General features: G+C 42.8%; 1 protein-coding gene across 2 annotated transcripts in view; it reads right to left on the reverse strand.

Annotated features, from left to right (window-relative positions):
• dgkh (diacylglycerol kinase, eta) overlaps window positions 1-20,125 on the reverse strand; it is a 545,677-nt gene that overhangs the window by 151,400 nt on the left and 374,152 nt on the right. For both annotated transcript variants that reach the window (XM_078232299.1, XM_078232298.1), the window contains exons 6-7: window positions 11,531-11,637; window positions 1,268-1,393 (exon numbers count right to left, since the gene is read on the reverse strand). In XM_078232299.1, coding sequence (XP_078088425.1) covers window positions 1,268-1,393; window positions 11,531-11,637 — 233 coding nt within the window. The remainder of the gene's footprint in view (window positions 1-1,267; window positions 1,394-11,530; window positions 11,638-20,125) is intronic.

Genomic DNA, 20,125 nt, shown 5'->3' on the forward strand with positions numbered 1-20,125 from the left:
AAAACCTGCCCACCATCTACAAGACACAAATCAGGAGTGTGATGGAGTACTTTCCATTTGCCTGAATGAGTGAAGCTTCAACTACACTTAAGAAGTTTGACACCATCCAAGATAAAGTAACTGCTTCATTGGCACCCCATCCACAAACATACACTCCCTGCACTACTGACGCACAGTGGCAACAGTGTGTATTATCTACAAGATGCACTGCAGGAACTCACCAAAACTCCTCAGACACCACCTTCCAAACCCGTAAGCTCTGAAAGGATAAGTGCAACAGATACATGGGAACACAAGCACCTGAAAGTTCCCCTACAAGTCACAAACCATCCTGACTTAGAAATATATCACCGTTCTTTGGTCAAAACCCTGGAGCTCCCTTCCCAATAGCACTATGGGTATGGTCTTTGGTGGTTCATGAAGGCAGCTCACCCTAATCTGCTCCCCTAAAATTTCCCATTTTCCCCAGAAATCCATCTAGGCATTTCAGCCTCTCCTTGAGCTCACTAATCAATTGATTGCCCGTTTCCGCCCTGCCACTAATGCCTAAATCGTCTTGCTGTTGGACAGTGAGGAGATCTGAACACAGCACTCCAGCTATGGCTGTACCAGGGCCAGATTCATTCCCATCTCCTGGGATTTGTACTCCATCCCACATCCCAAGATATAGTTAGCTTCCTTACAAAGCGTAGTTAGTTATTTCCAGTCACCAAGCCCCCATCTACTGAAAAGTTGAAAAGATGACCATTAAATAAAACTTACAGAGCACTGAACACGCTGTGGTTCTTTTCTTCCTGAATGTGTGCTTTAAAATTAAGAAATAATTCAGTAGAGTAGAAATGGAAAAGATGCTTCTACTTGTGCAGAAACCCAATACTAGGGGGCCATCAATACAAAATAGTCATTAATAAATCCAATAGGGAGCTCAGGAGAAATGTCTTTACCCAGAGAATGGTGAGAATGTGGAATGCACTACCAGATAGGTCCATTGAGACAAATAGCAAAGATACTTCGAAGGGGAAGCTAGGCTCATGATTAGGGCATGCTGATAAGGTGAGATAAAGAGGACTGGGAAGAGGTTCATGTCCAGCGCAAGGACCAGCTGGCTTAACCTACTAGCTTGAATGATCTGTTGAATGTACTGTGACTTCTACATAATTCAAGATATATCTAGCAGAACAATTGAAGAATGTGCTTTTGAATGATTTCCTTTCATTATTTAATCTTACCTGCCATATTTGCAGGAGCAAAAATTCATACTACTTACCATGGCTTTGCACCAGAGACATCTCCAGTCCTGCAGGCGGAGAACACTCCCGCATGTCTTGTCACACACAGCACATTTGGCACTAACGGGCAGGTTACCTTCGAGCCACTGGTGAGGCATTGCAATCTAAACACATGAAACAAAGCATCACTCACTATTGTATATATTGTTCTGAACCCCCAAAAAATATACTTTTAGCACAAGCCCTTAACTCCTTCTTGCTTACTTTAACCCCTTCTTTAGGCCCTATTGAGAAGGTTCCATTTTTTCTACTCTCTCCCACGACCGGCCCCCATCCCACTTATCCCTAAGCTGCGATGGCATGAGCCTGACCTTATGTTATTCTTCACTGGTGGGTTCTCATCACTTCACTGGCTGCAAGAGACAGCTGACCATATCTCAAACAACTGAAGCCCTTAGTGCATTAATAAAATTATTCAAAGATTCTAGCAGGGTACATTATGCAGGGGGTCTCAATGCAAGTAAGACTATTTTCACCAGTGTTGCTGCCCCATTTTTACCTTCCGCTTGTGTTGAGCAAGGGATTGAAGGGGGCACCAGGTTCATGATAAAGTACACAACGAATCTTTATTCTTTTGTTCACAAGCTCACGACACATTGACAGAACTGACATTGAAAAGTGTTACTGTGTGATCTGCTACTCATATAACCAACACATGATATTTCAGCCAGTGCTACCTATTTTCACTCAATGGTTTGGAATTACACTCAAACCCAGCACTGAGAGGTGCACGTAGCAACTGACAACCCACAGCCAATGATTCTTTTTGTTTCTTAAAAAACAGAGCTTGTTAATGCAATGTTTTTTTATGTATAAGAGGAAAGTGGTGGAGGTGCACTCAATTCTGAAATGGGTTACCTCATTGGGTGCTGTGCACATGAGTTGATCAAGGTTCTTCAAAAACATAAAGCTAGTTAGAAAATCAATATCTAATCACTTGAGTGAGTCATGGAAATTTACGGTACCAGCTTATTCAAACAAATTACTCAATGAAGTTACATTAAATAAATTGCACACTTAAAAACATATATTTGAACAGTTACTTTTCCTGGCTCCACTGCTTGATGGTGATATGGGGACAATCAATGACCCCTTGCACCCTGGGCAAACCAGCCATGGATGCAAAGTCTCAGGCTCTTTCCAGTTGACGAGTGTTGTTGAATTGTTGGGCACAGCAGAACATGATACCTGTGAAAACCTTTATGCAGTGATGTGCGGCAGACTGGTTGATCCCACTCAGGTCTTTCCAGGTGGCCTGAAATGACCCCGAGGTGAAAGTTTAGCACCACTGTGACTTTTCATGCCACAGGCATCGTGCAGCCACCCACGCATTTGGATGCTACCGCAGGCCCAAGCATGTCAGATATGGATGTGACAGTGACTCACAGAAGCCAAAGTCTACATAGTCACTGACAGCCTGTCATTTGCAGATTTATCATAAGTACCCTATAAACACAATTGGCCTCTGCCTGCAGCTGTGTGCCTGCTACAGTTCCTTGGTGCTCAGCAGTCTGGCCTCTTCCTTCAAATCCTGCACTCCTGCCTCTTTAGTCAGCTGGCCTCCTCCTTCTCCTCCTCACTGGAGGAAGGATTGCCCAAAGAATGCACTCTATCCAAAGGGACATCGTTTCTCAGCACTGATGGTGCAACAAAGAAAGACTACAGTTATCAACAAGTTTGCAGACAGTGTAAGAAGGTTCAGCCCTAATTATGTTCAGAAATTCATGCACAGCAAAGATTTCCGAATGAAGTGCATGTCAGCAGCTATTAAAAGTCTGGCATGCACCCACCTCCACCCTTTCAGGAGACTCACAAAAACAAACGTGTTTCCCTCTACGTGTGATTCACATACACAGAACATTTTATCACTTTGAAAACATATTGTTGCAGTCAATTGGACTTCTAAAAAAACTAAAAACGGGCAACAATGAGATATTTTACATGGGGAGCTGGCTGTCAATTTTAGAGTCCATATTATTCAGCGCTGGTATAATGATGCAGGTTCATGACCCAACATCATCACACCAGACATTACACTTCAGCGTGACTGATACAGCCCCATTTCAGCATGCAAAATTCACTCTGTATTTCTGTTTCTGTCTCTGACACTTCCAGCAGCACAACCTTGCAATATGAACCCCATTGCCATTTCCTTTCAATGGAAGAATTTCTGGAGAAGCATTTCTATGTGCGTGCATTGTGTAACACCATTATAAGGGAACATTTGAAGAACTGCAAATCTCCCAGCTCCAGTTCCATATACTTTATTTCTGGACATTTGGTCTCTACAACATTTTGATAGATATCTTAATCAGTCACCTACATTGCGACAATCTCATGGTGCTGAGCTGAGATAAGATAGAGTCGTGTCTCTTCCACTTCTGGGGAAAGGGAAGGTGACTATTCAAGGCAAAAGGCTCTGTGAGGGGGGAGGAGAAAGGGAGAGGCAGATGGTTGCACATGGAAGTTACAACACAAAAGTAGGCTGTTCAGCCTATCCTGTCCATGTTGGACTTCACTCTTCATGCGGGCTAACAATTTTAATCACATTTACTTGGCATCTTGCCTTCATTCAGTTAGCTAATCTAATCTTAAATGTTGACATCGTTTCTGTCTCAACCATTAACCTTGGAACCCACAACCTCAATTCCTGCTGAAGAAATTTTTCCTGCCATACATTCTTGATCTTGCATCTATGGTCCCTCAACTACTGGAAATTCCCAGGATTGGTCATATAATAAGAAGACCGTAAGAAATAGGAGCAGGAGTGGGCCATTCAATCTTTCAAGTCCGTTCCGCCATTTAATAAGATCCTGGCTCATCTAACACTCACCAAGTCCACTTTCCTGCCTTTTCTCCATAACCCTTCATTCCCCTCCTGATTAAAAATCTGTTGATCTCAGCTTGAAAATGTTCAAGAACTCAGCCTTCACAGCCTCCTGGGGTAAAGAATTCTAAAGGTTCACCACTCTGAGAGAAGAAATTCTTCCTCAAATCCATCTTAAATAAGCATCTCCTTATTCTACGACTATGCCTTCTGGTCCTACACTCTCCCAAGAGTGAAAACATCCTCCCAATATTTACCCTGTATAATCCCCTCCTAAGAATGTTAGATGCATTCTTCTGAACTCCAAGGAGTACAGAGCCAATCTGTTTATGCTTCCCGCACCCCTTCTCCAGTACCACAATCAAAATGGCATCAGTTCTGTCTCCAACACTACTGTATCCCTAACCCATTTTCTACCTCAAAAGCAAGGTGCAACAAGTCCAATATCTCTGTACACGTAAAAATGTTTGAGGTTTTGTTTGACTATAAAATGAAGATGATTTGTTATCAGCTGATAATATGAGTCGCCACAATATGATATTTTACTGTTTATTTCTGCAGTAGGACTATGAAAAGCCACTGGGATGTAGGCAAAATCAACATGGTGCAAACAAATTACATTAAGGAATTTTCCCTTCTGCTTTTCCAAAGAAATACGGCCAAATATTCATGGAGCCAGGCCAAGTCGGAAGGCTTTCAAAAATGGCAGGTGGGACCCAATTCTGGCATTTCAGCCCCCATTCCCATTTCCACCAATTTTCACCAGTGTCGTAGGCAAGCCTGCACACTCACACCCTTGCCAGTCCATTACAGAGGTAGACATCTCAGACCCTGCCAGGATTTTGATGGGAGTCAGGTCAATTTTGTTAGAAGATGTGGTTCACAGCTTCTGAGAGGCCTTGTGAACAACAGGGGAAACATTTTCCCTCTTACATTCACATAATGCTTTCAATCACCCGCAGCTATTCATAGGATCAATGACAAAAATCTATTATTGACTTCATACCTCTTAATCATGAGAATAAACACACAAGCATTGAAAAGTTGTGAAGAGAAAATAAATTAGAAAGCAGTGAAAAATGTCAATCAAAGAAGGCTTGCACTTCCCTCTGCAAGTTGTGTCAATGTTGCATGCTGAATAAGTGGGTTAGTTACTCTTAAAACTTGGCTAAACATGTACAATGAAGCCAACTGAATCCACAAAAGCAGTTAGAACATATGACCATGTTTCCCCAGATTGCAGAGGGGAGTGCGTGCTTTGTTTGGCTGACATCTTTACTCCCTTTTAATAAGTTATTCCTTCTTTGATGCAGTTGTCAATGCCTATCTAATTATGCAAGATTAAGAAGTGGGTAATAGTTCTGGCTGTGGTTGATTGAAACATTTTGAAACTGCAGGATGAGCAGCTTTTTCATAGTCAAAGCCCCTTTGCTTTTAAATTTATTTTATGAGCATTACAAAGACATTGCAGACTTGCCAGTGGCTCACTGGTTCTGTACATAGTGGAATGGAGGGTACAGGGGAGATGCAATGGGATGGAGGGGGCAGGAGAGCATGGGACATATGAGAGAGTATGGAAGGTACCTTGTGGGAGCATGGGTTTGCATGCAGGAATGAGGACTTGAGGGTGTAACAACATTAAATTAGAGACAGGCGTTCTAGCCTGACAGCTTCACTATCAGCCTGCCTCCACTGTCATCTCAAGGCTGTCACCAGAAGCAGCTAGCCTAATGCCATCCTGCATCCGCTTCCCTGGATTGAAAGTATGACAGGTTTGCCTTTACAAAAAAGATAAAGTAAACATTGGAGTAGAGGAGGATGGGGAGTAGAGAAATTGTATAGGAGAAAAATATATAGAGAGAAAGATGGTGCTAAATAGGTTAGGATCACTCAAAGTGAACAAGTCACCCAGTCCAGTTGGACTGCATCTTTGGTTCTTAAAGGAAGCAACACAATCTCTAATCATCTTTCATTCCTCCTTGGATACAATAGACCAGTGAGCCTTACTTCTGTTGTGGGCAAAGTATTGGAAAGGATTATAAGAGATAGGATTTATAATCACCTAGAAAGGAATAATTTGATTAGGGATAGTCAGCACGGTTTTGTGAAGGGTAGGTCATGCCTCACAAACCTTATTGAGTTCTTTGAGAAGTTGACCAAAGGGGTGGATGAGGGTAAAGCGGTTGATGTGGTGTATATGGATTTCAGCAAAGCGTTTGATAAGGTTCCCCATGGTAAGCTTTTACAGAAAATACGGACACATGGGATTGAGGGTGATTTAGCGGTTTGGATCAGGAATTGGCTAGCTGTAAGAAAACAGAGGGTGGTGGTTGATGGGAAATAGACTTCCTGGAGTTCAGTTACTAGTGGTGTACCGCAAGGATCTGTTTTGGGGCCACTGCTGTTTGTCATTTTTATAAATGACCTGGATGAGGGCGTAGAAGGATGGATTAGTAAATTTGCGGATGACACTAAAGTCGGTGGAGTTGTAGACAGTGTGGAGGGAAGTGGCAGGTTACAGAGGGACATAGATAAGCTGCAGAGCTGGGCTGAGAGGTGGCAAATGGAGTTTAATGCGGAAAAGTGAGAGGTGATTCACTTTGGAAGGAGTAACAGGAATACAGAGTACTGGGCTAATGGTAAGATACTTGGTAGTGTGGATGAACAGAGGGATCTGGGTGTCCATGTGCATAGATCCCTGAAAGTTGGCACCCAGGTTGATAGGGTTGTTAAGAAGGCGGACGGTGTGTGAGCTTTTATTGGTAGAGGGATTGAGTTTCGGAGCCAGGAGGTCATGCTGCAACTGTACAAAACTCTGGTGCGGCCGCATTTGGAGTATTGCGTACAGTTCTGGTCGCCGTATTATAGGAAAGATGTGGAAGTGTTGGAAAGGGTGCAGAGGAGATTTACCAGGATGTTGCCTGGCATGGTGGGAAAATCGTATCAGGAAAGGCTGAGGGGCTTGAGGTTGTTTTCGTTAGAGAGAAGAAGGTTAAGAGGTGACTTAATAGAGGCATACAAGATGATCAGAGGATTAGATAGGGTGGATAGTGAGAGCCTTTTACCTCGGATGGTGATGGCTAGCACGAGGGGACATAGCGTTAAATTGAGGGGTGAGAGATATAGGACAGATGTTAGAAGTAGGTTCTTTACTCAGAGAGTAGTAAGGGCGTGGAATGCCCTGCCTGCAGCAGTAGTGGACTCGTCAACATTAAGAGCATTCAAATGGTTATTGGATAAACATATGGATGATATTGGAAAAGTGTAGATTAGAGGGGCTTTAGATTGGTACCACTGGCCGGCGCAACATCGAGGGCCGAAGGGCCTGTACTGCTCTGTAATGTTCTATGTTCTAATAGTGGTGCCAGAGGACGGGAGAATTGCAAATGTTACGCATCTATTCAAAGCAGAGGAGAGAAATACACCTGGTAACAGGTCAAATCAGCCTAGCATCAGTAATGGGAAATTACTGGAGACCATTGTTAAGGACAAAACTAAATCCTACTTGGAGAAACATAAGATATAAAAGATCAATAAGAGGCATAACCAGGATTTATTAAAGACAAGTCATGTGCGACTAACCCGATTGAGATCTTTGATGAAGCGACAGAGAGTGCTGATGAAGGTAGTGCAGAAGATACATGGACTTTCAGAAGGCATTTGATAAAGTAACTCAAAATTATGAAAATGTTAAAAGGATGGTAGTAACTTGGTTACAGAATTGGTTTATGGATTAGAGGCAGAGGGATAGCAAACAGATGTTTTCTGATTGAAGATGTATACCACAGTAGTTGGCATTAGGACCATCGTTTTTCCTGTAATAAATTTATAGGGAATACAATTTTGAAGTTTGCAGATAATTTAAAAAAAACTTTTTTGATAAGGTGCCATACAAAAGAGTAATACACAAGATAAGAGCTGATGCAGTTGGGACTGGTATATTAGCATGAATAGAAGATTGGTTAATGGACAGGAAACAGACTGCAAGGATAAACAAGGCATTTTCAAGTTGACAGGCAGTGAATAGTGGAATGTTGCAAGTGTAATGTTGCAAGTGTAAGTGTAGGGGCCTCATCAATTCATCATCAAAATTAATGAATTAGACAAAAAGAATAAGGACAGGATTTTCCGGTTGCGCTCACCTCAAGGCCGGAAATTCCCGCCCGAGGTCAATAGACCTTTGCACGGTCCGCCCCACTCGCCACAATTCCCATGGCGGACAGGACAGGAAAATTCCATCCTAAGAGTATTGTATCAACGTTTTTTGATAAAAACCAAAATAGAAATGTAAGCAATGAGAAGAGCACAAGGGCAGGATTTTCCAGCCCATCTGGCTGGCTGGATCTTCTGGTGTGGAAAACCCACCATGCGGGGGCTGGAAAATTCTGGCCAAAGAAATTACAGTGACATTGACAGGTTAAATGAATGGGCAAGTTGGTAGATAGACTATAATGTGGGAACATGTGAAATAATTCACTTTGGATCAAGAACAGTAAAGCAGAATATTTTTTAAAGGTGTAACATTTCTAAATGTTGATGTTCAAAGAGAACATAAGAATTAGGGCAGGAGTAGGCTCCGCCATTCAATAAGATCTTGACTGATCTGAATGTAGCCTTATATCCACTTTGAGCAAGACATACCTGAGCAAGATTTGACCACACAAAGTCCCCCAAAAAGCAACAAGGTAATCTGTTTATAAGTGATGTTGGTTGAGGGCTACATTTGTCTGGGGTGTCTGGAAGAACTCTGCTTTCTATCAAAAGATTCAAAGAGTCTTTCTTGGCTACCTAAGGGGTGAGCCAATCTACCCCTCAAGATTTCTGGTGAATGAGTTAGGTTCAAATAACATTCCCTGATTTCTCATGATTACCTCATTTAGAACATAGAAAAACTACAGCACAAACAGGCCCTTCGGCCCACAAGTTGCGCCGGTCATGTCCTTACCTACCTAGGCTTATATATAGGCTTACCTATAAACCTCAATCCTATTAAGTCCCATGTACTCATCCAGAAGTCTCTTAAAAGACCCTATTGAGTTTGCCTCCACCACCACTGACGGCAGCCGATTCCACTCACCCACCACCCTCTGAGTGAAAAACTTACCCCTGACATCTCCTCTGTACCTACTCCCCAGCACCTTAAACCTGTGTCCTCTCGTGGCAGCCATTTCAGCCCTGGGAAAAAGCCTCCGAGAATTCACCCGATCTATACCTCTCAACATCTTGTACACCTCTATCAGGTCACCTCTCATCCTTTGTCTCTCCAAGGAGAAAAGACCGAGCTCCCTCAACCTATCATCATAAGGTATGCCAACCAATCCAGGCAACATCCTTGTAAGTCTTCTCTGCACCCTTTCAATCATTTCCACATCCCTCCTGTAATGAGGCGACCAGAACTGAGCACAGTACTCCAAGTGGGGTCTGACGAGGGTCTTATAAAGCTGCATCATTATCTCCCGACGCCTAAACTCAATCCCTCGATTGATGAAGGCCAGCACACCATACGCCTTCTTAACCACCTCCTCTACCTGCGAGGCCGATTTAAGAGTCCTATGGACCCGGACCCCAAGATCCTTCTGATCCTCTACACTGCTAAGAGTCTTACCCTTGATATTATACTCCTTCATCCCATTTGACCTGCCAAAATGGATCACTACACATTTATCTGGGTTGAAGGCCATCTGCCACTTCTCCGCCCAGTCTTGCATCCTATCTATGTCCCTCTGTAACTTCTGACATCCCTCCAACCTATCCACAACACCACCAACCTTCATGTTGTCGGCAAACTTACCAACCCATCCCTCCACTTCCTCATCCAGGTCATTTATGAAAATGACAAACAGCAAGGGTCCCAGAACAGATCCCTGGGGCACTCCATTGATGACCGACCTCCATTCAGAAAAAGACCCGTCTACAACCGCTCTCTGCCTTCTGCAGGCAAGCCAGTTCTGAATCCACAAGGCAACAGCCCCTTGGGTCCCATGCCCTCTCACTTTCTCGAGAAGTCTTGCATGGGGGACCTTATCGAACGCCTTGCTGAAGTCCATGTAAACCACATCTACCGCTTTTCCTTCGTCAATGTGTTTAGTCACATTTTCAAAGAAGTCCACCAGGCTCATAAGGCACGATTTGCCTTTGACAAAGCCTGCTGACTATTTTTGAGCATACTAAACTTCTCTAAATGTTCATAAATCCTATCCCTCAGGATCTTCTCCATCAACTTACCAACCACTGAGGTTAGACTCACCGATCGGTAATTTCCTGGGCTATCCCTATTCCCTTTCTTGAATATAGGAACCACATCCGCAATCCTCCGGAACCTCTCCCGTCTCCATCGATGACGCAAAGATCATCGCCAGAGGCTCTGCAATCTCTTCTCTCGCCTCTCACAGTAACCTGGGGTACATCCCATCCGGTCCCGGCAACTTATCTATCTTGATGCTATTCAAAGTTTCCAACACATCCTCTTTCTTAATGTCCACCTACTCAATCTTTTCAGTCCGCCTCAATCCTGTAGTACAATCACCTAGGTCTTTTTCCACCGTGAATACCAAGGTAAAATATTCATTAAGCACCTCTGCTTTTTCTTCCGGTTCTGTACAGACTTTCTCACCTTCACCTTTTATAGGTCCTATTCCTTCACATCTCATCCTTTTACTCTTCACATATTTATAGAACCCCTTAGGGTTCTGCTTAATCCTTAATTTATTTTGTGTTGCCTGCTCAATTTATTCTAATTCCTCTGTTTTTTTAACCACTCCTTCAGTTTTTCTACCTTCCTTCTGTTGATTTAGTTTCGCTTTCTAATATTGGAGCACAGGGAATATATATAACTCCCTTAAGGCATAGTATGAATCACACATTGCATTTTTAAGCACATACAGTAAATGTCACCTGTATATGACAAATAGCCAATTTTTGAAAATGAAGGGATCCCTTCATTTACAAATATGTCTATGGTCAGAATTGTCAGCCTTTCATTAGGAATTCTTGGGTCAATGGGTGGGGAGACAAAGATTAAATTCTGGACTTCAAGCAAATACCTGGGCTGGAGAATCAATGCTACAGTATTGTAAAGAAAGAAAAAAAACCATTGCACTTTCAGAACCTCAGGATGTCTCAAAGAACTTCACAGCCAAAGAAGTACTTTTGAAGCGTTGTCATGGTTGGAATGTAGGAAATGCGGCAGCCAATTTATGTACAGCAAGCTCCCTGAACAATAATGTAATGATAGCCAGATAACCTGTTTCATGGGTTAGTTGAACATTTGTCAGGACTTCTCCTTTCGTTGAGAACGTCCCACAAGGGGCACTGAATTCATCCTCCAAGTCCTATCCAAAGGTACCTCTGCATACAAGACAGTGAAAGCAGGATTATCCATAGAAATAGTTATTCTTAAACTCTTCATACCTACCCCATCCTCATCCTCGATGATATCTTTTCCTATTGATGCCAAGGTTGTCCATTTGCAGTTATTGATTGCCCTCACAGCACACCTCTTATGGGCTTTGAACTTACAAACTGCAAAAGAAACAAAGATGCACATCTGAGTACTGAATATGGCATTGCAGAACATTTCACCAATTAATCCATGCAAAAATGTGATAAGGCTCATAGCAAGTAAAACAAAAAATATTTACATTGATTATAAACGAGACTATAGAATGGTTACAGTACAGAGGCCAATCAGCCTGTCTTCTTTGTGCTGGGTTTCCGAAAGAGCAAATTAATTTCGTGCCAATTCCCCCATCTCCCCATAGCTCTGCCATATTCATCCTTTTCTCGAATGCCTCAATTGAATCTAACTCCACCATATTCCCAGGCAGTGCATTCCAGATCCTAACCACTCACTGTTTAAAAAGGTTTAAAATGCCTCTATTGCTTCTTCTGCCAATTACCTTAAATCTGTGCCCTCTAGTTCTCAATCCTTCCACCATTGGGAAAAGTTCCTCCCTATCTGCTCTATCCAGACACCACATAATTTTGAACACCCCTATCAAATCTCCTCTCAATCTTCTTTTCTCCAAGGAAAACAGTCCTAACTTCTCCAATCTATCTCCATAACTGAAGTTCCTCAGCCCTGGAACCAACCTTGCATATCTTTTCTGCATCCTTTCTAATGCTTTCACATCCTTCCTACAGTGTGGTGCCCAAAAGGGTGCCCAGAATTTGGTGTACTACTCCAGCTGAGAACAAATTATACTGTTTCCTGCAAGTTTAACGTAACTGCTTTGTTCTTGTGTTCTATGTGCCTATCAATAAATCCTAGGATGCTGTAGGTTTTATTAACTATTCTCTCAATCCATCCACCACCTATACACCTAGGTCCTTCTGCCCCTGCACCCACTTTAGAATTGTATCCATTATTTTATGTTCTCTCACCATGTTCTTCCTATTAAAATGAATCACTTTACATTAAATTTCATCTGCCATGAGTCCACCCATTTTTCAAATTTGTCTGTGTTCTTTTTTAGTTCTGCACTATTCTCTTCACACTTCTCAATATTTCCAAGTTCTGTACTGTCTACAAAGTCTGAAACTAATTGTGTCCTGTACACCAAGGACTAGGTCATTAATAGGGGTCTTTAACACCAATCATTGGGGAACTCCACTCCCTCTATGACTCTAATAGCCCTAGGGTGGCACAGTAACTAGCACTGCTGCTTCACAGCGCCAGGGACCCGGGTTCAATTCCAGCCTCAGGCCACTGTGTGTGTGGAATTTGCACATAGAATCCCTACAGTGCAGAAGGAGGTCATTCAGCCCATTGAGTCTGCACCGACCACAACCCCACCCAGGCCCGATTCCCATAACCCCACATATTTACCCTGCTAATCCTGATGCTAGGGTCAATTAACATGGCCAATCAACCTAACCCACACATCCTTGGACAATGGGAGAAAATCAGAGCACCTGGAGGAAACCCACGGAGAAACGGGGAGAATGTGAAAACCCCACACAGTCAGTGACCCGAGACTGGAATTGAACCCGGGTCCCGGGCGCTGTGAGGCAGCTGTGATAACCACTCTGCTACCATGCCGCCTCAATTCTCCCCGTCTGCATGGGTTTCCTCCGGTGCTCCAGTTTCCTCCCAGTCCAAAGATGTGCAGGTTAGGTGGATTGGCTATGCTAAGTTGCCCCTCAGTGTCAGGGGGCTAGCAGGGTAAATATGTGGGGTTATGGGAATAGGGCTTGGGTAGTAGGATTGTTGTCGGTGCAGACTCAATGGGCCAAATGGCCTCCTTCTGCACTGCAGAGATTCTATGATTCAAACACTTCTCCAGTTCGAAAAACACCCATTAACCATTACTCCCAGCTTTGTGTCACTCTGCCAATTTCGTATCCATGTTGCTACTTTCTCTTTAATTCCATGAGCTACTTTTGCTCACACGTCCATTGCACAGCACTGTATCAAATGCCTTTTGGATGTCCATGTACATCACATCAACAGCATTACCCTCATCAACCTTCTGTTACTTCATCCAAAAACTTCAGCAAGTTAGTTAAAATTGATTTTCCCTTGACAAATCCATGCTGGCTTTTCTTAATTGGGCATTTGTCCAAGTGACTATTAATTTTGTCACAAATGTTTGTTCTAGAAGCTTCCCCACTACCAAAGTTAAATTTATGGTTACTGGGCTTTCTGAATAAGGGTGTAACATTTGCAATTCTCCAGTGCTCTGGCACTATTCTCGAGTATAAGGAAAATTATAACCAGTGCCTCTGCAATTTTCACTCTCACTTCCTTCAATATCCTTGGATTCCCCCCACCCTGTCCTGGTGCCTTATCAACTCCAATAACAGTCTATCCAATTCCTCCTCATCATCATTTTTAAAGCCTCCAAGTGTCTGAATTATACCCATGACCTGAATAGCATCTTCTTTCTTGGTAAAGACAGATGCAATATATTAATTTAATACCTCAGCCATGTCCCTTCCTTCATGTTTAAATCTCCTTTTTGGTCCAAATAGAGTCAACTCATCCTTTTACCAACTTTTTACTCTTTATATGCCTATAATTTCTTTTTTGGATTTCCTTTTATGTTAACTGCCAGTCTCTTTTCCTACCACTTTCTTGCATCTCTTACTTGATTTTTCAATCCTACTCCAAACTTTCTCCATTCAGCCTAGTTCTCGGTTGTGTTTCCCATCTGTCATTAGCACACGTTATCTTAATTTCTATCTCGTCATCCAGGAAACTCGGAATTTGTTTCCCTAGCTTTCCTCTTTGTAGGAATATACCTTGAGTGGATTTGAACTATCTGGTCTTTAAAATCCATTACAATTTTGCCAGCCAGACTTGTTTCCAATTTATCTGGGTCAGATCCATATACCCATGGATGGTGCAAACTTTCATTTAGGGCAGGAGCAAATTATTTCCATCAGCCAAAATATTTAACAAGTAGAAACAGTTTTGCTTTTATCTTTGTACAACATGTTTTTGCCCATTTTTCTTTCATGCGATATGAGTGTCGCTGGCTAGGACAGCATCTGTTGCTCATCCTTCATTACCCTTAAAGTGGTGGTGAGCTGCTTTCTTGAACCGTTATGTGGTGTAGGTACACCTTTAGTGCTGTTTGGAAGGGAGTTTGTGATTTTGACCCAGCGACAGTGATGGAATGATGATATAGTCCCAAGTCGTGTAGTCTGTGGCTTGGAGGAGAACTTAGTAGTGTTCCCATGTATCTGCTGCCCTTGTCCTTCTAGGTGGTAGTAGTTGCGGATTTGGAAGGCACTGGTGAAGAAGCCTTGGTGAGTCGCTGCAGTGCATCTTGTAAATGGTAGACACTACAACCACAGTGGATGTTGAAGGTGGTGGGAGTGGATGTTGAAGGTGGTGGGAGTGGATGTTGAAGGTGGTGGGAGTGAATGTTGAAGGTGGTGGGAGTGGATGTTGAAGGTGGTGGGAGTGGATGTTGAAGGTGGTGGGAGTGGATGTTGAAGGTGGTGGGAGTGGATGTTGAAGGTGGTGGGAGTGGATGTTGAAGGTGGTGGGAGTGGATGTTGAAGGTGGTGGGAGTGGATGTTGAAGGTGGTGGGAGTGGATGTTGAAGGTGGTGGGAGTGGATGTTGAAGGTGGTGGGAGTGGATGTTGAAGGTGGTGGGAGTGGATGTTGAAGGTGGTGGGAGTGGATGTTGAAGGTGGTGGGAGTGGATGTTGAAGGTGGTGGGAGTGGATGTTGAAGGTGGTGGGAGTGGATGTTGAAGGTGGTGGGAGTGGATGTTGAAGGTGGTGGGAGTGGATGTTGAAGGTGGTGGGAGTGGATGTTGAAGGTGGTGGGAGTGGATGTTGAAGGTGGTGGGAGTGGATGTTGAAGGTGGTGGGAGTGGATGTTGAAGGTGGTGGGAGTGGATGTTGAAGGTGGTGGGAGTGGATGTTGAAGGTGGTGGGAGTGGATGTTGAAGGTGGTGAATGGGGTGACATTCAATTTGGTCTGCTTTGTCCTGGATCTTCAAGTGTTGTTGGAGCTGAAGTCATTCAGGCAAGTGGAGAGTATTCCATCACACTCCTGACTTATATGTTTGTAGATGGTGAACAGGCTTTGGGGAGTCAGGTGATGAGTTACATTTTATCATCTGCAACGGACATTGAAGGTACTGACAAAATATGGTGTATACAAGTGACATTTGTGAAATGCATAGCTCATTTATGCCAGTGCTATTTGTAGATTTTGTTATTTTTGATGCTTGTTATTTTATATTTACATAGAGCCTTATCATAGAATCATAGAATCCCTACAGTACAGAAGGAGGCCATTCGGCCCATCGAGTCTGCACCGACCACAATCCCACCCAGGCCCTACCCCCACATATTTTACCCGCTAACCCCTCTAACCTACACATCTCAGGACTCTAAGGGGCAATTTTTAACCTGGCCAATCAACCTAACCCGCACATCTTTGGACTGTGGGAGGAAACCTATGCAGTAAAATGCAGTAAAATATGCCACGGTGCTTCATCAAAACCTCAGACAAGAGATGACACCGAACCACAAGAGATATTTGAACAGTTAACCAAAAGCTTGGTCAAACTGGTAGACTTTAAAGAGCTTCTTAAAAGAAGAGAGCAGGAGAGAAGTTTAGGGAGGGAATTAATAGGGCTGAAATAATGACTTGCTGTGGTGAGATGATTAAAATTAAGGATGTGCAACAGGCCATAATTGGAGAGTTACAGCAATTTTGTCAATTTGTTGGGTTTGAGGAGGTCACAGAGATAGGGAGGAGTAAAATCGTGGAAGAATTTGAAAACTAGGATGAGAATTTTTAAACTGAGATGTTATCAGACTGGGGGCCAATGTAGATCAGCAAGTGGTGATATGTGAATGAAGCTTGGTGAAAGTTAGGATACAGGAATTCCATAGACATATTGCAACTTTTATAAGGAACATATAAACCTTCAAGCAGTCCAGTCTTTTAAGACAAATTTAAATTTATACCAGTTTAAAAGTTATGATAAGAGCTTTCTGCAGTAATACAAAATGTTTACATCTGTTTCTTAAACGTACAAACTGACCCAATTACGGGAGTGAATAATGAGAGATGATGCCTAACTGTTGGTGAATCATGATCTAGAGAGTATACGTTTCAGACTAGCACTAGAAACATAGGATGAGATTTTCCGGCTCCCCTGCGGTGGGTTATCCAGTGGTGGAGGTGGCTTACCAGTGGTTGCCAGCAAGATCTTTTGGTCCTGCCAGACTTAATGGCAATTGTGTTGCTCACCGACCGTGCCACTAGGGAACCAGCACGGGGGGTGGGGGTGTCACTTTCAACAGGACCAGAAAATCCCACTGGTGGGAAGGGCTGGTCAACCCTGCCCTAGAGAAAATGAGGAGAATTGAAAAACTGTATCCTCATCAGCCTTCTAATCCTTTTACCAATCACTTTACATCTACGCCCCCGAGTCACTGATTTCTCTGCTAAATCTGGTAAATATGCTTTTCTTACCCACTCTATCCAGCCCCCTCACAATGTTGTACATTTCAATCGGATCTCCCCTCAGCCTCCTTTCTTCCAAGGAGAACAACCCCAGCCAATCCAATCTTTCCTCACAGCTGCAATTTTCCAGTCCTGGCAACATCCTCATAATTGTCTGTACCATCTTGAATGATGAGGTAAACAGATCTGAACTCAACACTCAGCTGTGGCGTAACTAATGTTTTATGTAGTTCCAGTATAAACTCGCTGCTCTTACATTCCATGGCTCAGCTAATAAATGAAGGGATTCCACGTTCCGTCTTAGCCAGCTTATCAACCTGTCCTGCTGCCTTCAGGGATCTGTGGACATTCACTTCCTCTATACCTCTCAATACTCTCGCATTAATTGTGTAACCCTTGTGTAACCACAGTTCTCCGGGTTGAATTCCATTTCCCACTTTTCTGCCCATTTGACCAGTCCATTGAGATCATCCTGCATTCTATAGCAATCCTCCTCGCTATCAGATACACACCCAATTTTAGTGTTGTCTGCAAACTTATATGTTTCAACAGGGTCACCTCTCATTCTTCTAAACTTCAATGGATACAGGCATAATCTGTTCAATCTTTCATCATAAGATAACCCTTTCATTTCAGGAATTACTTGAGTGAACCTTCTCTGAACTGCTTCTAACGCACTTATGTTTTTTCTTAAATAAGGAGACAAAAACTGTACACAGTACTCAAGATGTAGTCTCAATAATGTCCTGTATAACTGTAGCAAAGCTTCCCTACTTTTATATTCTATTCCTCTTGAAATAAATGATAACATTCCACTTGCCTTCTAATCACTTGCTGTACCTGCACATCACCCTCATTGCACAACACCCAATCCAATATGGCCTGATCCCTTGTTGGTTCCTCAACATATTGCTCCAGAAAACCATCCCATATGCGTTCCAGAAATTCCTCCTCTATTGTACTATGACTAATTTGACTCTCCCAATCTATAAACAGATTAAAGTCACCCATAATCACAGATGTTCCTTTAACACATGCATCTCTGATTTCCTGTCTAATGCTTTTCCCAACATTACCACTACAGTTTGGTGGTATATCACCCCCACCAATGCTTTTTGCTCCTTGTTGATTCTTAACTCGACCCATAGAGATTCCACATCATCTATGCTGATATTTTTCCTCAATATCGTATCAATATCATCTTTAATCAACAATGCAACTCCACCACCTTTTCCTTTTCGCCTGTCCTTCCGAAACACTGAATAGCCCTCAATGTTTATTTCCCATCCTTGCTCACCTTGGAGCCATGTCTCTGTAATGCCAACTATATCATACCCCTTTACATCTATCTGTGCAACTAATTCATCCATTTTGTTTCGAATGCTCTGAGCATTCAGGTACAAAATCTTAAGGTGGGCACTTTTAATGTTTCTTTTCCCTTTCCTACTATTTTTTACTCATAGAACATAGAAAAAATACAGCACAAACAGACCCTTCGGCCCACAAGTTGCGCCGGTCATGTCCCTACCTACCTAGGCTTATATATAGGCTTACCTATAACCCTCAGTCATTATCTGGCCCTGATTTCTTGCCTAGCACTTTCTTATTCTCTTTACTATCTTTTCCTCTTATTCTTAATTCCCCCTGCTTTGAATCCTTGCAAAGGTTCCCAACCCCCTGCCATTTTAGTTTAAACCCTCCCCAACCATTCTAGCAAGTAGAACCCCCCCCCCCCCCCACACCACTCTCCTACCCCCACCCCCCTCCAGGACATCAATCTTGATCCTGCCCAGGTGCAACCCGTCCAGTTTGTACAGGTCCCACCTCCCCTAGAACCGGTCCCAATGCCCTAGCAAATTTTTTTTCCCCCACATAGCCCTGCAAATGTCTTATTTTCAAATATATATGCAATCTCTTTTTGCAAGTTATTACTGGATTTACTTCTCCGAGCACATTTTCTTTCTGCTAGCACATTTCAGAATGCAACAATTCAGTGTTAAAAACATTCCCCTGTTCTCTTAATCTGCCTCCTCTGGTTATTGAGCCTCCTGCCTGAAAGAACAGATTCTCCCTAAATGCTCATTCAAAATCCTTCATAATTTGAACACCTCTGTTAAATGTTCTCTTAGCTTCTGCTCTAAAGCTTCTCGAGTCACCACATGACTGACATCACTCATTCCTGGTCCCATTCTAGTAAATCCTCTCAAAACATTGACATCCTTCCTGAAATGTCAGAACTGGGCACAATACTCGAGCCAAGGCTCAGTCAGTGATTGTTTGGAGGTTTATCATAACTTGCGAGCTTTTTCACTCTATGCCTCAGCCTATAAAACCCACATCAATGATACTCTTTTAACAATTTTATCAACTGTTCTGCCACCTTCAAAGATTTGTGTATTTGATCCTCCACATCTTTCCATTTCTTCACCTTGTCCAATGTCTTCTCACATTCATTTTTTTAAAAATCAGAAAACAACTTACCTCAATACTTTGCAAGATGTTAATGCACCCACTAGATGGGGCCACTTGGCAACACAGCAGTGTAGTTCTGACAAGACATGCAGACTTTGAAAGTCAACCTGTCTTTGCTCTTTACATATTCTGACTAACATTACTGTGTATTGCTAGCATTTTCTAATTATTTTCAGTGTCAAACTGCACCTGGAAAACCTCTGGCCTAAAAGTAATTGGTGTGATGCTTGTGATGGATTATAAAACTATGGGTTTAAAAGGACAAATTGAAGATATGATACAACATGATTTGATAGCACGAAGCCTTAGCCACTGGCGGCTTACACTAGGAGATGGAGGGTTGTTTGCTAGGCATTTCAATGATTGGATACAGAATAACAGTGACTGCACTCAATCCAGGACCTGTGTCAAAACACAGTGGGATTGGTATTGGAGATTGACTAAAGCTCCATGAAAGAGATTCTCAGCCAAAGCTTACTGGATCAGTGTCTTTTACGTCTGGTTTTCCAGGGGAGTTTCCACAATGTTACCCTCACGATCCAGCTGACAGCTTTCTCTACTTATTTATAGGAGCCATTCTTTCTGGATGGACCATGTCT

Source organism: Mustelus asterias, chromosome 17 (genome assembly GCF_964213995.1).
Source record: "Mustelus asterias chromosome 17, sMusAst1.hap1.1, whole genome shotgun sequence".
Taxonomy (NCBI): domain Eukaryota; kingdom Metazoa; phylum Chordata; class Chondrichthyes; order Carcharhiniformes; family Triakidae; genus Mustelus; species Mustelus asterias.